Source organism: Panthera leo, chromosome C1 (genome assembly GCF_018350215.1).
Source record: "Panthera leo isolate Ple1 chromosome C1, P.leo_Ple1_pat1.1, whole genome shotgun sequence".
NCBI classification, from domain to species: Eukaryota; Metazoa; Chordata; class Mammalia; order Carnivora; family Felidae; genus Panthera; species Panthera leo.
Window position 1 is genome coordinate 100,430,319 of NC_056686.1, and position 20,251 is coordinate 100,450,569.

General features: G+C 44.7%; 1 protein-coding gene across 5 annotated transcripts in view; it reads right to left on the bottom strand.

The window, feature by feature from the left end:
• The window catches only part of SPAG17 (sperm associated antigen 17), a 239,608-nt gene that overhangs the window by 28,415 nt on the left and 190,942 nt on the right, over nucleotides 1–20,251 (bottom strand). For 4 of the 5 annotated variants that reach the window (XM_042953607.1, XM_042953611.1, XM_042953606.1 and 1 more), the window contains exons 44-48: nucleotides 13,220–13,356; nucleotides 11,566–11,750; nucleotides 9,592–9,652; nucleotides 6,499–6,643; nucleotides 4,158–4,302 (exon numbers count right to left, since the gene is read on the bottom strand). In XM_042953607.1, coding sequence (XP_042809541.1) covers nucleotides 4,163–4,302; nucleotides 6,499–6,643; nucleotides 9,592–9,652; nucleotides 11,566–11,750; nucleotides 13,220–13,356 — 668 coding nt within the window. In that variant the 3' untranslated portion in view covers nucleotides 4,158–4,162. Of the gene's footprint in view, nucleotides 1–3,899; nucleotides 4,073–4,157; nucleotides 4,303–6,498; nucleotides 6,644–9,591; nucleotides 9,653–11,565; nucleotides 11,751–13,219; nucleotides 13,357–20,251 lie in introns of those variants that run through there. The other variant, XM_042953609.1, reaches the window with a different exon arrangement.

The window sequence follows — 20,251 nt, forward strand, 5'->3', positions numbered from 1 at the left end:
CCTAAATGTCCATCAACTGATGAATGGATAAAGAAATTGTGGTTTATATACACAATGGAATACTACTTGGCAATGAGGAAGAATGAAATATGGCCTTTTGTAGCAATGTGGATGGAACTGGAGAGTGTTATGCTAAGTGAAATAAGTCATACAGAGAAAGACAGATACCATATGTTTTCACTCTTATGTGGATCCTGAGAAACTTACCAGAAGACCATGGGGGAGGGGAAGAAAAAAAAAACAGAGAGGGAGAGAGCCAAACCACAAGAGACTCTTAAAATCTGAAAACAAACTGAGGGTTGATAGGGGGTGGGAGGGAGAGGAGGGTAGGTGATGGGTATTGAGGAGGGCACCTGTTGGGATGAGCACTGGGTGTTGTATGGAAACCAATTTGACAATAAATTTCATATTAAAAAAAGGAATAAGTACAGCAGGCATCTTTCAATCTCATTAAGTCTGTGATCATCTGAACAGAGGCATAAAGGCAACATCACTGAAGTCATTTCTTTTTTGGATAGATTCACGAAGTTACTTTTGATAGATTGGTGCCAACACGAATTATTTATCTTTTATTTGGAAGCTATTCTGTCCAACTAGTGATGCAAACTTTACCTCTTCTCAGTTTGGAGTAACTTCCAAAAGTCATTAAGTAGAACTGACATAAACCATGAATTCAGTGGTTCCCAGAGTATAGTTTATGATCTCCAGGGGTCCGTAAGACCTTTCAAGGAGTCTGCAATGCCAAAAATACTTTCAAAACCATATTAAAATCCATAGTAGTTTAAAGAGTCTTCTCCAAAAATTCATGTCTACCCAGAACCTATGAATGTGTCCTTATTTGGAAAGAGGGTCATTATAAATATAATTAGTTAAGATGAGTTCACACTATATTAGAGTGGGCCCTACATCCAGTCACGGTGGCCGTATAAGAATGCAATGTCAGGAGACACACAGCAGGCCGGGGGACCACAGAGGCAGAGACTGCGATTGGCGTGAGGCAGCTATAAGCCAAGGGACGCCAAGACTCTGGCTACCACCAGAAGCCAGGAGATAGGCTGGAACAAATTCTCCCTCAGTCTCCAGAAGGAACCAGTCCTCTAATACCTTGGTTTCAGACCTTTAGTTTCCTGAACTGCAAGAAAATACCTTGTTTTAAGTCACCCAGTTTATGGTAATTTTATGGAAACCCCAGGAAACAAATAGATTTTGATGCCAGGAAGTGGGGTGCTACTGGACAAATACCTAAAAATATGGAAGTGGCTTTGGAATTGGGTAAATGGTAAAGACTGGAAGAATTTTGAGCCATGTAATAATTTAAAAAAAAAAAAGTCTAGGTTATCTTGAAATGATTTGGTAGAACTATGGAAATATGGACAGTAGAGAAAGCTGGCGTCTCAGAGAATTTCTATTTCATCATGAACAAAATGTTGATAGAAGTGTGAACATTAAAAGGTGCTTCTGGGGTGCCTGGGTGGCTCAGTCGGTTGAGCATCTGACTTCAGCTTAGGTTATGATCTCGCAGTCCGAGAGTTTGAGCCCTGCATCAGGCTCTATGCCGACAGCTCAGTCTGGACCCTGCTTCAGATTCTGTGTCTCCCTCTCTCTGCCCCTCCCCTGCTAGCCCTCTGTCTCTCAAAAATGAATACATGTTAGAAGATAAAGGTTCTTTTGGTGTGAACTCAGAAATGAATATGTTGGACACTGGAGGAAAAGTAAGGTGGCAGAAAACTTGGCTGACTTGTGTTCTGCTTTGGGGTTAAAGTAGAGCTTGTGAACCATGACATTGAATATTTAGCTGAGGTTTCCAAACAAAATATGGAAGATGTGTCCTACTTTCTTGCTGCTTATAGTAAAATGCAAGAGGAAAGAGATAATTTGAGGAAGGAAATGGTTAGCAAAAAGGAACCAGAACATGATGAGTTTGAAAATTCACAGCCTATCTATTCTGCAAGGGCATGCTCTTCAGAGGTCACCAAGGGTCTGTGCTGGAAAATGTGCGATTAGATTTGTGGCCATGGATACGATCAAGCATCTCAGCAGAAGCCAGGAATAGAGGCATGGTTGTCCAGAAAGGATCTGTGGAGAAGCCTCATGTCTAATGGTGTGGAACTCCTTGACACCCATGAAGACTGACGGGTTTGTGAGAATGTTACATTGGCAGAAATGCTGCCATCTTGGCCTCGCAGGGACAGAGATGGGACAAGAGGAAGGAAGGCTGCCAGACTTGTAGGAGTCTATAAGCAGGAACTGGGCTGCTGCCCGGAGGGTAAGATTGTGTCCCAGGCTGAGGACAGAGAGGGTGGGGCCAACAGGGCTTCTGATGGTCTAGAGGTTGGGGCTGGGACAGCCTCTGGGCCCAGAGGGCCGGTCAAGCCACAAAAGATTATTTTCAGGCCTTGAAACTTGATGACATTTGCCCTGCTGTGTCACAAATTTGCTTTAGACCAGTGACTCTATTCCTTCCACTTTCTTCCTTTTGGAACAGGAATATCTATCCCATGCTTTTTCCACCATCGTATGGTACAAGTTGAAAACATGCTTTTTAGTTTCATACGTCCACCAATGGAAAGGAGACCAAAGGAGACCAAGGCCGGGCATACCAGAGTCTAACCCGTACTTGATTTAGACAGATGGGATGTGACACTCTGAACTGAGAATTTGGAGTTAATGCTGGAATGGGTGAAAAGTCTTGGGAGTGTTGGGATGGGATGGATGTGAATGTTGGGGGACCAGAGGGTAGATTACACTGGGTTTGTTTCCACAAAATTCATGTCTACCAGAAACGGAAGGTGACCTTACGATGCCACTCAGGATTAGGGTACCCACTAAATCTAATGAATGGCATTCTTACAAGGAGGGAGACACACAGAAATATACACACGGGGAAGAATGCCATTTGAGCCAGAGATGAAAGTGAGTCAGCAATAAGCCAGTGAACACCAAGACCTGCTGGCAGCCCTGAGACGGTAGGAGAGAGACATAGAACAAATCCTCCCTCCATCTCCAGAAGGAGCCAAGTCCGACACCTTGATCTTGGATCTCTGGCCTCCTGAACTTCAACGGAATATCTGTTGTTTTAAGCCACCTGGCTTGTGTGACTCTTTCCCAGCAGCCGCAAGAAACGAGCACAGACTTGTTTCAGCAGCTCCAGGAAACAGACAAGATGCTGTTTGCCTTTTTCTCTCATGAGCATACAGTGGAGTTTTCCGGAGGCTGTGTGATGTCTCATATCGTGACAGACTGAATGCAGAGCTGGGGTACGAACCCAGCTGTGTTCTATTAGGCCGGATAGTAAAGGAATTATGAAAATGTAAAACAGTGTCCCGTGAGTAATCCATTTTTGTTTTGGAAAATAGTTAATGTTTCATTAAAAATATGTTAGTATAATGGGTTTATTATGGTTTTCACATTGATAATTTTTCCCAGTTTTAATTCCAGTTTGGTAAATGCAGTAGATATGATCCACATATATGACAGCTCTTTGGGGTCCTCAGTAATTTTTAAGAATATTTAAAGAATCTGCATTCAAAATGTCTGAGAACCACTGGCTTACTTGTAAAGTTTCAAGTTCAGAAGGACATCCTGGTGTCAGTGCCCCTGCTTTTTGGAAGGTCAACACTGAAAACAGCACTTAAAAGAATGAACTTTAGGGGTGCCTGGATAGCTCAGTCAATTTAAGCATCTGACTTTGGCTCAGGTCATGATCTCACAGTTTGTGAGTTCGAGCCCCATGTCCGCAGACAGCTAAGAGCCTGGCGCCTGCTTTGGATTCTGTGTCTCCCTCTCTGTCTGCCCCTCCCCTGCTTGTGTGCTCTCTCTTTCTCTCTCTCAAAAATAAACATTAAAAAAATAAACATTAAAAATTTTTTTTAAAAAAACGAACTTCAGAATCACATTGAAGTAGGTTAGATTTTTACATCATCAGCTTCCTCATTTATAACGTGGGAAAGAATACCTATCTTATCAGTAGTGTGAGGATGAGATATGATAATATATGTAAAGGAGTAGCTGTTTTGGTCATTAAAAACAAGTATTTCCTTTCCCCTGGGCTTAGTGGCTCATTGGTTTCTGGCTGTAAGAAGAGAGAAACAAACATGAGGTCTAAGGCCTCACATATGAATGGTTACCAGTCAAATTCCCATTTATTACTTACTTACCGGACCTAACGTGGAGAAATTTTACGGGACATGAAGACTCCAAGTGCAGAAGAAGAAATTGTAGAAGTCCTCCGGACCATGGGATTTTCTTTTCCCTGAGGAAAATCTTTTGGTCTCTTATCATAATTGCTGCTTGTTAAAACTGGTAAGATACTCGTTAAGGACTTTTGTGACCAAATGATGTGTATATACAAACTCGTTAACATTTTCAAATCAGAACCTCCTCTCTGGCCTCATTAGCTCTGTTTTGGGTCCTTACCATGCAATGTGAATTCTGTGGACTCAGGCTTAGAGGAAGACGGACGGATATTGATTTCCTGGAATTTCTCCTGTCCACCCAGTGTGTGCTTCTCCCCTGACTGTGGTGAGTCTTCCTATAGGAGACATCAATCACCATAATCAGGTCCCAAAATCACATCAATGTCTAGAGGTCATGTCTTTTTTTCTGGGGAAGGGATAGATCTTGAGAAATGGGCTACAAATTCTCACTACTGACATTAGAAGTAGATAAAAGATCTAATAAAACTCTCTGCCCCATCTATCTATGCCTGACAGGTAGCCTTTAATCTACAAGCATAAAAGCAGAATGACTTAGTTACTGTGACCAGCAGCAGGGTTACAGTGTCTCTGGGTCAGCATCTCATAACTTGTGTGAAGAGGATGTATGGAGACTTGATTTAATTCTTAGAGGAAAAAGCTGGTTCTTTGGTTAGTTTTCTCCTATCACTGCAGAAGAACCCTGCCATCCATATAGGAAAAAAAAAAAAAAAATCACATCCCCCGTGAGGTCTTTTCTTGAACATCCCACTTTAAATTGCAATCCTCCTTAATCCTCCCTGTACCCCCTTTCCTACTTCTTATTTATCTCCATTGTACTTACCAGCACCATTGTAGTCCTTGTGTTACTTATTTTGCATACAGTCTGTTCTCCCACTGGAAAGTAAGCAACGTAGGGGCAGGGAGTTTTGTGTCTTGTTCACTGCTGTATCCCCAGTGCCTAGAACAGTGCCTAGCACACTAGAGACACTTCTCTTTGAAATAAGTGAACAAATGAATTCAGCTCCATTTCCACTGAAACCAAGGTCATCTGACACAAGCTTCCCCAAATTTCCCCTTCACCTCAAAGTCTGGATCCTTAGCCATCCTCACACACCCCCTCGCCGAGACTAAGCCTTCAGCTCTCTTCTTGACTATTCTCTTGCTCTCCTCTGGATGCTGCTGCTTCAGTTACTTCCTCTCATTCATATTTTTTAATGTTTCTCTTCCATTCCCTTCAGCCAAATCTAGCAATCCTACGTAATCTGAATTCTCCAGGACATCTCTGTAGCACCTGTCAACTAGGTCCGTGTTTTCCTTGAAATTCCTTGTGTGGCTTCTGAGATGTTTCTTGGTTTTATGATTGCTTGTTGTGTCTCCACGGTCTCCTCTTCTTCCTTCTGCGTCCTTAACAGACCCCGCAGCTCTACTCCTTTTCCATACCTCCAGTTGTCTCCTCTTTGTAGATGATGTTTAAAATCATTACCTCTCCTGCGCTGTCTCTTCAATTGCGATCCAGACCTGCATGCTCCAAACCTTGAACTCTTGAGTCCTCTTACTGCCCTCCCTCAATGGGTTCCACCTGAGATTTTACAGATTCCTCTCCCCCGCCAAATGTCTTTCCACCCATGTCCCTCTTCCACAACTGCCACGGGGTAGTTCCTGTCCTTATGCTCAGCCTAATGAAGCGGCCTTCCAACGACTCTTTGTTTCTATTTGCATCAGGTTGCTCCTTGACATGTCCAGCACGGTAATGCTGGGTTCATCTTGATAAAAATATGACGATTGTATCATGCACTGGATCAATGATTCACTCTTGCTTATATAATAAAGTTTAAGCAGGGATTCAAAATCTTCCACAACTTCCCTACTATGTTTCCTAATACCCCTAAGGTCTCAACAAGTTGAACTCCCTATACTTCCCAACACCTAGAACTCTCCTATTGCTGTGGATTTGTTTGTTCTTTCTATTTAAGTCTCCTTTCCTCAAAAGTTTTAAAAACAATTCCCTGCTTAATTCTGATTGTCTGATACCCCATAGACAGCAATTAACACTGACATTCATTCATCTCGCAGTCACTGCTCATGTACTGTGTTAACAGGCATTTTGCTAGCTGCTCACAAAGACGAAGACAATCTTTATCCTAAAACTTGAACTCTACGGTTTTAAAAACAGAATTAATGAAGCTATGGAGTGCAGGTGTGGGGGTGGGGGGGTCACGGAATAGCATTCTAATATTTTCTCCTTGCTCAAATGTAATTTTTGCTCTATTTATGACTACTCAAATTGAACTTTAAAGGATATTTGCTTCCACGGGTAAGAACAGGACGTCGTGCTCAGTCATAATCTCAATATTGTGCGAGATGTGTGTTGATCCCCTGGCACCTTCCTCTCCAACAGCCATGGCAAATAATTCCACTTTCAGTTCAGTCTGCAGACCCGCTGCCACCTATAGGACACAATGTAGCTTTAGAATCAGACACATCAGGGTTCAAATCTGGGTTTTAACATGAATTTGGGCAAGCTAGTTAGACTCTCTAATCCTGTTTTCCCATCTATAAATTTGGCGCACATGAACCATCGCAGTTAGGCACTTACAAGAATTACTTTGTAGATTAGCTAGGTAGACTTCCATGGAGCAAATGGGACCCAGGATAAATTGTTGAAGGGGAAAACCAGGTGCCATTTGGGAAGAAAGGTAAGAAAAATAAAAGCCAGCATCCTGGAGGTGGCACTGAAGGCAAAGTTTACAATGCCCGCAATCGTGCTCTTTCTTGAACATCTGCAGTGAGTTCCTAGGGGCATCCTTGCAGATAAAGAGAAGTTTAAAATAAGAGACTACGTGAATCGCACAACTTCCTGGCCCTGCCTCTTAGTTTATAATGTTCCCAGTGGAGGGCCTATGGTGTGACAGAGCCAGTATAGGGAGACGGGAGGAGTTCAAATGCCAAACTGCTTAGGTCTGAAAGCTACGTGGAAGAGGTCTGGACCAACAAAGAAGAAACCCGATATATAATGAAGAAGAAACACAGCAAGGAATGGGCTTCTTGCCTTGTCCCTTGAAGAGAACACTGGCCAGGAAAGAAAGAGCTGTTTGTGTTCCTAAGCTGCCTCTCCAGGAGGTAGGCTAAGAAGCAGACTTGAGAACAATTATCCGGAAAAAAAAAAATACATCAGAAACCACCACATGGAAAGCAGTTAGATACAAAAAATTTGTTTTCTTCAGTATAGTTTGTAAATAATAGGACCGAAAAAATGTTTCAACTTTTTCAACAATGTGCTTGTGAAGGTCTGCTTACTGGACGGTATCCAACGCTCCATGTCTGAGGACCAGGCCCTTCGCCCTGGAGCCCAACACGGAGGGCAGGGCTGGGGTGACGCCACTCCGCATGGCAGCTGGCATCCTGCCATCAGGTCTACCCGGGCTCCGAGCACATTCACTCGGTGTTGGCAACCAACCAAGCTGAACAGCGGTTAGCTTTACATATGGACAAGTCTATAGATTATATTTGTGCAGAGCCAAAACTTACTGTCAAAAAGAAAAAAAAATATTAAAAAACTAACAGTCGAGAGTGAGCTTCAAAGACTACACGCTGGGTTTTTAGTACCTATAAAGATCGATCCAACAGTCATTTTGGCTTTGGGCATTGCCCCTACTTTAAATGAAAAGAAATCTGCTAACTTCCCAGAACAGTGGAAGGAGAGCTGACTTTGATTTTTTGTTTTGTCTTGTTTTTTGCTTTATGTTGCAAAGTTTCTGAAATCTTGACACAGTACGATGATGAAATGTGTGAGAGAGGTGCTCACGAATTGGTGGGTCTAATCTCAAAGTATATTTCTGTTTGGAACTGCAGCCTGCAAACTACTGTTTTGTAGACCATAAGGTATTAGGGCTGGAAGAGGACTAAGAAATTATCGGGTCTAAGCGACTCCTTTTTTTTTTTTTTAATTTTTTTTTAAACGTTTATTTATTTTTGAGACAGAGAGAGACAGAGCATGAACAGGGGAGGGTCAGAGAGAGAGGGAGACAGAGAACCGGAAGCAGGCTCCAGGCTCTGAGCCATCAGCCCAGAGCCCGACGCGGGTCTCGAACCGACGGACCGTGAGATCATGACCTGAGCCGAAGTCAGACGCTTAACCGACTGAGCTACCCAGGCGCCTCAAGCGACTCCTTTTATAGGTGAGGGAAACAAGGCACAGAGGGTTTAATTAACCAACGGCACTGCTGCTGGTGGCACAGTCATTACAAGAAGCCAACTGATTTTGCACCATACCTAACTGCCCCTCTGTGTCAACGCACAACCGTGGCAGTTTTAAGATCTTGGGACTCGGCGAACACCGTGTGCTGGTTATAGAATGGGATGCCCTTGCTCTGTGTTCCCAGGAGTCCGCACGCGTCCTGGTCTGTGATGGCTGATCCTGTGTCTACCAGATATCCTCACTTCATTCTGTCATGTAGCCATCCATCTCTTGTGTCCCTGCTATGCGCCCAGCTTTGCGAGCAACTTGTGTGTCCTACTCATTTTTAACATCCCCTGTCCCCTGTCCCTATCAGTGGCACGCTCAAGTATCTCAAAGCCTGTTGAGTGAAATGGAATGTTAAACAAGACTATGCGCTGATCAAGAAATAAATGTTAAGATTTACAAGTGTGATTTTGTTATATTTTATATATTATCTTATATATTATATTTTGTATATTTGTAAACTTTTGTTTGCTTGATACTACATTTCTGAAATTATAATTTAAAGTGAGTGACAACATACAGATTTTATATTAAACACCCCACGTTGGGGAATGTGTCGAATAAAGTAAGAACAGGTTGACATTTTAAAATTGGCATTTTCAGGGCTCCTTGGAGAAATGAGGGAGCTGATGACGTTAATATACTACCATTTCTTTGTAGGTCATTAGATAATATTCTCTTGGCAAACCAAAATAACAAGCCAAATGTATATAAAATACAAAGAGTAGAATATTTATTTTTCCAAGGAGTTTTTCATTTTGCAGACAAATTTATTACAGGATACCTTGAGGTAGTCAGCTTTCCAAATGCATGTCAAATCATATTTAATTTTTAAAAAGGTAGTTTGCATACAACTATACGTAGCTGTAGTATTGGGACAAATGAGTGAACTTCAGGAAAGTTTCCATAGCTGGAAGTTTAACTCTATTTATGCATAGGATCTGTCTCGGGGTCATTACACGAAGTAAGTGATATCAAGCCACATATTGTACCAATACCAGGGATCTTTTGCTTATGATCCTAGAAAAATCAGACTTCTACATGGTTTAAACTGGATGCACAGAATGACTTAAAAGCCCACTCCCCTGGAACCATGCACACACTCCCATGCACACACAGGGACACACACAACAGGTAGCACATGGGACTTACGGGACCGGGTTTATAAGTCACTTTCAGTCCTGTGCTGGGTGGGGGCTGCTTCACCCTAAACCTGCCAGGCAAAAAAAGAAAATAAATTTACGCCATCACGAAAAAGCAGTGAATGAACTGGGATGTCATAAAATCAGGAAGGTGTTAATATTTGCTACAAAGCTGCAGGGGGTCCACACCATTAAAGAACCACCCAATATTCAGTTGGGAGAAGCTGGGGCCCCTTTCACAACCCCCTTTCCAGCAACAGTTTTCATCAGCGTCAAACAGATTCCAACCCCAGTTTCAACCCTCTGTTATTGGATGCCGCCGACCAGCTTGGGCTCGGGCCGACTGTCGTGAATGTTTGGCTGGTGTGTGCACGGCAGCATAGCCGCCAGTGTGAACACCGATGCTGCCTGCCAGATCATTAAGCTGAAGAATAAAGGCTCTTTTGGAAAGCAGGAGAGCATGGGAGCCGTCTCGCTCTGCCGTGGCATGGGGCTTGCATGTTTGGGGAGAAGAGAAACAGAAAAGGCTCAGAAAATGTAGAGACCTTGAAAAGCCCCAAGCTCACACGTGGTGCCTATTGATCTCTTTCCCTTCCTGTGGTTTGTGGGTTCTGCCTGAAGGTTAAAGACCTGGAGTAAATTAAAATGCCAGGGAAAGCCTACCTCCACGATGACCTCAATCCCGCTCCTTCCACCATCAACTTTGCTGTCTGAGCCATAGTGGCTGAATTTAACAAGCTGAGGAGTGAAATCCCGAAAGCTAAAATTCTATACTGAGTAGACAGGATCTGCATGGATAAGTTTTATTGGTTTGAAGTTGGTTCTCTATTTCTCCCCACCCACTTTGTTGGCAGTAGCCTAAAAAGACAGTAATGTCTGATCTGGTGGCCTCGTTGTTTCTGAGGAAACCAACATGATTCCTGAAGCTGGGTATTTGCCTCAACTAAAATGGGATGTTGATCTTTTAAACCAGATGCCTCTGTAGCTTTATTACATCTGGTTTCCGGTCTCGAGTCCAGAACCATAAACTGGAAGGACTTGCCACTTACAATGAGCATAGCTCTGCAACTGAAATAAACATTTATTTCACTGTTTTGGGGGGAGGGGACCCCATATTATGCTTAAGTTTAATCCAAAATAGAATAGGGAAGATTTTGTAATTGGGTATAGACACTTGTAATTGGGTATATGTCCTGGTATAGACATATGGTCTATTGACCCAGTGGGAAGGACTGAACTCCCACACAAGAAGTGACCACAGCTGTGTGGATAAAGCATGGTGCCACATACAAACAGGTCCACAGGAGATCTGAGATCCTGTCTTGCTCTAGCCAATAAGACCTTAAAACATGTTACTCTGATCCTCTGTAATAGTCTCTGCAAATTCTAAAATTCTAATGATCTGGAAATGAAGGACTCTTGTCACTGAATGCCAGCTGTAGGGTATTTTCAACTGGGAGGTCAGGCTCTGAGTTACAGCCAAGTCAGATCTTCAGAGGCAAAATGGCCCTAATGACTCAGGTTAATTTTTTTTTTTCCTTTTTGCCTCAATTATGCAGAAATAGTGGAGTTAAAATCCCTTATGGATCATAAAGTACAAACAAATGTCAGCTGGCATTACAGTGGGTGGTGGGTTTGAGAAATAGACTTTCAGGTTTTATGTGTTAGTTACTATAAGACTTGTACAGCTTCCCCTTTAGTTTTTGCTACCGTAGATCAGCCCCTGAATTGCTTCTACCAAAGTATGAATAACGATTAATGGGAGGACAAAGGAGTGCCCACCACATAGTTGAGGCTTGAAAAATACTGATCTGATGAAGAATGAATGAATGAAGTAAATGGTTGAACGAATGATGTGAGGATTCAAGAGTCAAGGTGTAATTAGAGTTTCAGTTCAATAAACGTTCAGTGACACAGGTAGCCAAAGACAAGTCTCAGCGAAGGAGAAAGTGACGTGAGTAGACATTTGGTGCCTTGGCCTCACCTGCAAAAGTCCACTCCAACATTCTTGAGCTTCACAGTGGCCGCATAGGTGTGTCCTTCTTTTAGGACTCCAAACTTCACTGATGGTGGGAGAAGGTGGAATCCAAAAGGGGATGAGTTCACATTATTAATGGCAGCAGACGCAACAGAGGACGTTTTCACTTTGCCTCCAACCAAATCTTGCACCTTTGCATTTAAGGAAAAAGTAACAAAAGAAAATGGTTCCAAGTTGTGTTCCCAAGATAAGAAAAAGGCCCTATCGCCAGAGGAAAAGAACTGCTTGGCTGTGGAAGGAAATGGACACCATCGGTCTCGTGTAATCCTTACAACAGCGCTGTAAGGACAGATTTTAGGCTTTCAGGATGAAGAAGCTGTCGTTCTGAGAAGCGTAAGGCGTCATTTGCTCAAGCAAAAGTTTCAAACTCAAGTTGGCTTGATTCTAAACTTTATGCTCTTTCCTCTGTGCCAGTGACTAGCAAACTTCAGCTTCCATCCGAATCACCTGGGAGGCTTGTTAAAACACAAATTGCTGACTCTACCCCCCAAGTTTCTCAACCAGTAAATCTGGGAGGGAGGGGCATGAATTTGCATCTGTAACAAGTTCTCAGGCTTTGCCAATGCTGCTGGCCAGCTAATCACACTCTGTGCTCTTGTTATCTTGTTATTGGCCAGCGCTGAGCTCAACCTGGGAGTTCATTAGAACAGCTGGTTCTCAGACCCCCGTGACTCAGAATCTCCATTCTCACAAGATTCCCAGATAATCATGTGTGCATCAAAGTTTGAGAAGCACTCTTACCATGTAACACTTACATTGCAACCTATTCTGTGATGACAATGAACACACGGTGCCATGCCATGAAAATATCAAAGGATAACTATCAAAAGGATTGGTAGGCTCAAGGCAGGTGTTCCCAGCAGAGATGAGAGGAAATCTTAATCTTGGAGGCTCTGAGGAAGGAAGGAGCTTTTAAAGAACTAAGGGAGGGGCACCTGGGTAGCTCAGTCAGTTGAGCATCCGGCTTCAGTTCAGGTCACGTTCTCACGGTTCATGGGTTTGAGCCCCACGTCGGGCTCTGTGCTGACAGCTTAGAGCCTGCTTCGGATTCTGTGTCCCGCCTCTCCCCCACTCACGCTCTGTCTCTCAAAAGTGAATAAAGATTAAAAAAAATTTTTTTAAAGAACTAAGGGAAACCCATGATGGCTGAAGTGAGTAGAGGGGCAAAACGAGAGTAAAGGCAAACAGGGCTTGTAGCCATGCTGCCATTGTGGATTTTATCCTAAGAGTCACGGGGAAGGATGGCCAATGATCCCTGGGACCAGTGGTGCGCTGGTAAGCTGGCTCTCTGAAAAGAATGTTGATTAGTAGCATTTGCTGATGTGTATGGTGTGAGCACTCCCAGCAGGCTGATTTCAGGCTAGCCATGGTTTAAGAGCCAGCTCCTAAAATTCTCCTCATGAGCCTGGATGAGCTGGCCTCAGGCAAAGGGCGGCCTTGGCTCATTCTCTGTGTGATCCAAAGGCCTTCATGGGGAGATGATGGTATGTATGTCCACTCAATCGCAGTACCCAGTGGCTGCACATCAGTAACTTCAATGGGTCGGGATTGCATGAAATGCCACCTGGCTCTGGGACATTGGTCCCCATGTCTGTTTTACCTTTGTGAGAGGCTGGGACTTGGGCTTGGAGCTCAGCAGGTAGTGAGGTAACTTCACTTTTTCTTTCCTTGCTTGCCCCGCAACATCCTGCAGCAACGACTGAGTGGGGATTTTCACAGGCTCACAGGACTCTGCTTCTGTTAGAAAAGTTTAAATTGTGCCACACAGACGTTTTACTCAAAGACATTTGAGGGCATACCAGAGTTTATGAGAACATAAGCCAACTTGGGAAATTTTCCTTCTTACCTTTTTAAAAGAACTTATTTAAAGGAACGAAGTCAACCCTAGCGTTATGTCTTTACATTTTACAAAGAGATTGTACCTAACGTTGTTTCTCACGACACCCCTCTGAGATGGGCGGGCAGGTGCTTAATAGCATCATCTTTTCTAAATAAATGAGAAAAGTCAAATTCTGAGAAGCTGGGTGACCAGATCTCCCCAGGGTTCTTTCCGCTAAATCAACGAGGGACAATACAGTAAACACTGACTCGGAAAGATCTTTTAAAACCGATGAAGGAAAACACTTACATTTTTATATATACCCTTATATATGTATAAGTATTTATATACTTCTAAAAAGTGGCTTAGTAATTACAGGTAAATTAAGCCAGGGAATTAAATCTTCAGATCACCCCACTTGGTGAAGGAGTGAGCAAAACTAGATAATGTGCATAGATAGCTGCACCTGTCTTTCTCCAAATACCCAGTGGTTGAAATAGCAATAGTAGTTTAGATCATCTGATTTAAACGTCCTTCCTCGCATTCAGATCACCAAGGGCGGGAAGGCATGGAAACCAATGTTTGAGTGTCCACCATGTGCAGTCAAGCACCACAAGTGTGTTCTTACATGTAGCATCTTACTCAATTCTCATAAAATCCTACAAGCTGAGGGCTATGGTATTCTAATCAGTGTACACTCAGCACTCTCCCCATTGCCCATCTCCACCCCCCACTCCGCCCAGACATACTTCTGGTGCCACAACATCTCCGGCTCCAGTCACCAAGATGGCGCATGACCCATGCAGAGCCAATGCGGGCTCTTCACCAGTATATTTCCAAGAAGCTGACAGGGATGGCCCCAGCTTTGCCTACCGGGTTATGGATCTGGGAGAATCAAGATCTTGGACCTCTACTGTCATGGTCCCTGCCACATGGACATAGTCTGTTCTTTGCAGGAGAGGGTAAAACCAAACAGGGACAAATCGGGATGAAGCAAGATGGAGGCGGTGGGGGGGGGGGCTGCCCCAAGAGAGGGGCAATCAGACACAAACACACTCCTGAAAAGCCAGAGTGCCTGGATCCAGTCAGCCCTGGGCTGGCACCACATCCACTACTCTGTGGCTGGCTTTTGAGCACCAGTAAATGTCCCCCCACTTTTCTGTTCAGCGACTCTGAGTTCTCTCAGTTACAAATTGAAGAGTCGTAACTAATATAATAGCAATCTCTCTCTCCTTTTTTTTTTCTTACAAACAAGACAACTGAGGTTAAATAACTGGTCCAAGAAATGGAAAGAAGTGGCAGGGCTGGAATACGCAGCCAAGTGAGTCAGACTCCTCCAGGGACATGTTCCTTCTCTTAGTGTGAGCTAACAGAAAATACAGATACTGGTCTCCCCCCCCTGGTTCCTGGCACAGAACTCCTAAAACCCTTGGAATTTCCTAGATGATAAGAACGCTAGGAACATCTTTTGTTCTAGGATTTGGTCTTTGACCCAGGTTCCTAACACAGGGCTCCTAAATGCCTTGGACTTTCCTGGGTAATCGCAGAGTCTTTTGATACAATGAGGCTACTCTTCCTGAGCCCCTGGATAGCTTCAAGATGGGGGCCGGTCACCAGAAAGACCAAGACATGATTAGCAGCTTAGAACTTTCAGTCCCACCTCCGTCCTCTGGGAAGGGGAGAAGAGATGAGATTGAGTTAATGATGGATCACGCCTGGGTGACGAATCATTCATGAAACTGCCCACAGTACAGGGTTGCGAGAGCTTCTGGGTTGGTGAACACATCCGTGTACCTGGAAGGTGTGCACCCCAACTCCACAGGGGCAGAAGCTCCTATACTGGACCCTTCCAGACCTTGCCCTATGCCTCATCATCTGGCTGTTCATCTCTGCCCTTTATCATTTCCTTTATATAATAAGATGTGAGTTCGGAGCTGTTGTATCAAATTGTAAAACCCTAGGTGGGGTCATGGGAGCCCCAAATGATAGCTGGTTGGTCAGAAGCACGGGTGACAGCCAGGATTTGCGACCCGCACCTGAAGTTGGGCGGGGAGCAGTTTTGTGGGACTGAGCCCTTCACCTGTAGGGTCTGCACTACGTGTGGTTGGTGCCAGAATTGAAATGAATTGTAGGACATCCAATCAGTGCTGCAAAATTGCTTCGTGTGGGAAACTCCTCCCCACCCCCCCTCACCTCTGGGCACAGAAGTGTTCTGTACGAATAGTGAGTTTTTCCTAGACAACTGCCCCAGTGTGTCCCAAACTGATCCATGTATCATAATCCCCTGGGCTTGTTCTAGAAAAATAGAGGTTCCCAGGCCATAGGCCAGACAAGCCCAATTTTAGACCAAAACCGAATCAGAATCTCTGGGGATGGAGCTCAGGGAGCAGTGTTTCAATGACTTTCCCTTTGGTTACCATTTCCTACATGTGCAACCATTCTAATGGGTTGATGTACCTTTTTGTTTGTTTTCTTACCATATGCATATTACTGTTTTGTGTCCACGCATTTTACGAGTCTAACAAGTTCTAATTAATTGCTCACTCTGTTATTATTAACAGTAAATACTGATAGGGAGTCTATCCTGTGCCAGGCACTACTCTGAAAAGCATTTTACAGATACTAACTGATTTAATCCTGACAACCTCGTGATGCATAGTACATTATTTCCCCTTTCCAGAAGAGGAAACGGGAAGAGATAGCGGGGTTAGACAGTGTGCCCAAGGTTACACAGCTATTCTATGAGGAGCCAGGTACAGCCTGTCTGTACTCTCAGCTCTGTAGGTCACCAGGCTGCCTCCCCTAATACCCCACTGGACCGCCCCTGGGCTTCAGCAGGGATTGGAGGAGGGGGAGGAGTGCTTTGAGGTGCTTGAAGCAGGTGATACAGAGGTACTTCACATATATATATATATATCTATATATATATAGGTAATATATAGATATATATATACACACACACATACATGTATATATATACACACATATGTGTATGTATAAAATATATAAATATATATTTATATAAAAATTATATAAAATTTATATATATAAATATATATACACGTGTGTGAAAAAATATATAAATATATATACACGTGTAAAAAAATTAATATATATTATATATATATAATATATATATATATTTTTTTAGAGACAGAGAGAGAGAGAGAGGGAGACAGTGTTAAGCAGGCTCAGGGCCCAGCTGGAAGGCTGACACAGACCTCCATCCCATCACCTGACCTGAGTTGACCTGAGCCATAATCAAGAGTGCAGAAGCTTAACTGACTGAGTGACTCAGGCGCCCCCAGAGGTGCTTTAATATTTAAATTGGGATGGTCCCACTTTTGGGGGGATGTCATCTGAATATGACCGCTGGGCCCAATGCCCCTGAAGAAGCCGTCATAGTTGTCCGCTTCCCCGCTGAGGCGGACGACTGTAGTATTTATTCATCATCACTCTTTTTTTCCCTTCCTCGCAGAGCACGTCTTCGGTGCACGTGGCGCATATTTCTCTGCCACACTGACACTGAACTCAGCTGGTGGGGGAGGGCGTGGTGGCGGCGGCTCCTTCCGTGTGGGGGCTGGAGCACCCCTGACAGTCACCCGCAGCCCGTGGGGCGCGGGTAGAAGTCTAACCACTGCCTCTCCGGAGGAAACCTGCCCTGGTTTGAACGCTGTGCCCATCTGCAGCATTTGCTGATTTCTCACCCGGCCGCCCGCAGCTGTCAGGGCGGGGCGGCGCAGCGGGCGCCTGGAGGAGGTGGGCGCTCTCAGAGCTCAGGGGCCTGGTTGCGCCCCCGTGCGCCCGCCCGCCCGCCGCTGGAACAGAGGCTGCCGCAGTCCACCCGCAGCCCCCAGACCCTTACAGCGCTGGCTGTAAACCGCTACGGGATTTACACAGTTTTGTTGCAGCAAATGCCGAGAAGCACCTTGTAATTGTACAAAATCCAGGCCTCCTCGAGCTGACGCTGTTGCTGACCAAATGAGAACACTGAACTATTTGTTAGTTTCCAGTTCATTTCTGCCTTCGGGCTTTGAAAGACATGCCCCCCTGCCCATCTCTCGCTCTCTCTCTCTTTTGCATATTCTTTCCTCTTTCTTACATCTGGAGGGCAGTGTAATAAAATATAGAGAATGAGGAGTCAAAAAAACTCATTTTTCTCCCCCAGGCTTAGTTCCAGATTCGCTGTATGAGTTTAGATGTAGCTTGACTTCTCTAGGCTTCAGGTTCCTCAAGTAGATGAAATGGGGGTTGTCTGAGGTGATCCAATCTTAAATCTTAAAACCTACGAAATTTTATCTCATTCCCCAAGGCCAGCTCTCCTATAAAGCTTTCCCCACTCTTCCTGTTTTGCACTTCCTTAAGCTTTATTGTTTCTATCCAAACTTAATTCACCACTTTTAGTGAGTCCCGTTACCATCTCGCATCTCAGCATCTTGATCCCTGCAGGTGCAGTAGGTGTCCTTGTTCCAAAGACTCTTCCCTTCTTCAAAATCTCCTGTTTCTTTGAAGCTCGTGCCATCAGATTATTACCTATGACGTCTCCATGATGTACTTGTCGCTTACAGACCTCTGTCATTCCCTTGATTCACTGGAGGTCTTGACACCTCGGATGGACTTCCACTTCACCTGTTGACATCACCTGGACAAGCCACCCAACCCGCCCCCCACCGGTCCTCTCTGATTCTCAATCATCTCGTTTCTTCCTCTTTTCCTCTTCTCCACCCACAAGCTCCCATGGTCAGATCTCAACTTTGCCAACACCAATAATTTTACCGCTTTCAGTCTCCGTGTCCACTTTCCTCTCTAGAACACAACCTCCTAAACTTCCAGCCCATTACTCTGTCGTATCTAGCAAACGATCATTTGGCCTCGCTGAGGCCTCTAATCAACTGACACTGTCACCTGAAAACAATCAGTCGCCCCTCTCTTGTTTTGCTTTCTTGTTTCTCTGGAACGGACTTTCTGTTCTTATCATTATATCCACTCCTTTGCCATCAGACTCGCTCATCTGCCTAATACCAAACATGCAAACCCACCTGCCAATGTACCCATATTCCTTCTCCTCTCTCCTGTCGCTGGATGAGGTGGCCCTATTTACATCCAAGGTCAACTCGGACACTCAGGGTTTGCCGCAAACGTCACGTTCTCTTACCTTCTTTAGCACTTTGCTCTCCTGCAAGCAGGACCTCTTCTCCTGCAAGTTCTCCCTTGCTACTGCATTATTGTCTGCAAGTCAACATCCTCCAGTGTGTCAAAATTTTTGTTTTTAATGTCTCCCCTGGTCACACATCTGCGTCGGCTGCAACGCCATTCCTCCGTTCTTTTCAGCGAAGATCTCGGGGGAAGCTGTGCATTCCTGGTTCCTCTTCCACCGTTCTATACACAGCCTGCTTCAGTTGGCTGCAGGCTCCTCCAGGCCCTGAAAGAGCTCTTACCAGGATCACCAGTTACCTCCATCTCCCCCAGTCCCATGGGTATTCTGCATCTCCCTGGCAGGGAGATGCTAGCCTAGCATGCTAGCAAGGGCCATGTGATCCACTGGAAACACGGGTTTTCATGCTCCTGTTCTTCTCCGACCTCACTGGCTTCTTCTTAGTAGCCTCTTCTGGCCCTTCTTCTGCCTGTTACATTCTAGAGTCTTCCCTAGGGCCATGGTTCTCAAAGTGTGATCCAACATCAGCACCACCTGAAGCTTGTTACAACTACAAATTCTTAGCCTCATAACTGGTCACAGTACTTATCCTGGGAACCACTCTTGGTTCCTCTTATTCCTCAGCTCCACATCCCGGTGACCCGTGAGTCCCTTCAGCTCTACGTCCAGGGTGGACAGTCCCAGTTGGTTTAATCTCCCCCCCCCCCCCCACTCCAGACTCCACGGCCTTAGCCAGGTCTCTACCAGTGCTCACATGGCCTGCCTCAGTGGCTTCCTCCCAGCCTCCGCTTCTCCACTCCCCTTACCCCACCCACAAGCTACCGGATAATCTTTTTAAAGTACAAATTATAGGGGCGCCTGGGTGGCTCAGTCGGTTAAGCGTCCGACTTCAGCTCAGGTCATGATCTCACGGTCCGTGAGTTCGAGCCCCGCGTCGGGCTCTGGGCTGACGGCTCAGAGCCTGGAGCCTGCTTCAGATTCTGTGTCTCCCTCTCTCTCTGACCCTCCCCTGTTCATGCTCTGTCTCTCTCTGTCTCAAAAATAAATAAACGTTAAAAAAATTTTTTTTAAATAAAATACAAATTATAGTTGTGTAAACTACCGTGTTCAAAACCTTCCAGTGGTATTTGAATAAAACTGTACACGGACTAAAACCCCAGACTCCTTATGCACCATCGCATGGTTTTATCTTTATCCCTCCCTCTGACCTCACCTTCCTTTACTTCTTTCTTTGCCCATTGTCTTCTAGCCTTATGCCCATTTTCCTGCTTCTTCTCCTCTAAGGGTCTTCAAACCTGCTGTTCACAATACTTGCCCCCTCTTTCTCCCCCAGGGTTGGCATGGCTGGCTCCTTCCTGTCGTTCTGTCTATGCTCAGATGTCCTTTCACAGAGGGGCCTCCTACCCCCCTAACGAAACGCCATCCCTCTCCCCAAGACATTTTCCATACCTTATGTATGGTTTTACTCTGTGATAACATTTATTCCAACCGCAATTTATCTGATTTACCTGTTTATTGATTTATTGTCTAGGTCTGCCCATAGTCTGTACAGCTCTATAAGACGTGGGCTTTTTAGCTGCTGTATTTCCATGCCTAGAACAATGCCAGGTGTACAGTGGGCATTGAGTAAATTGTCCACTAGATGAATAAACTTTATA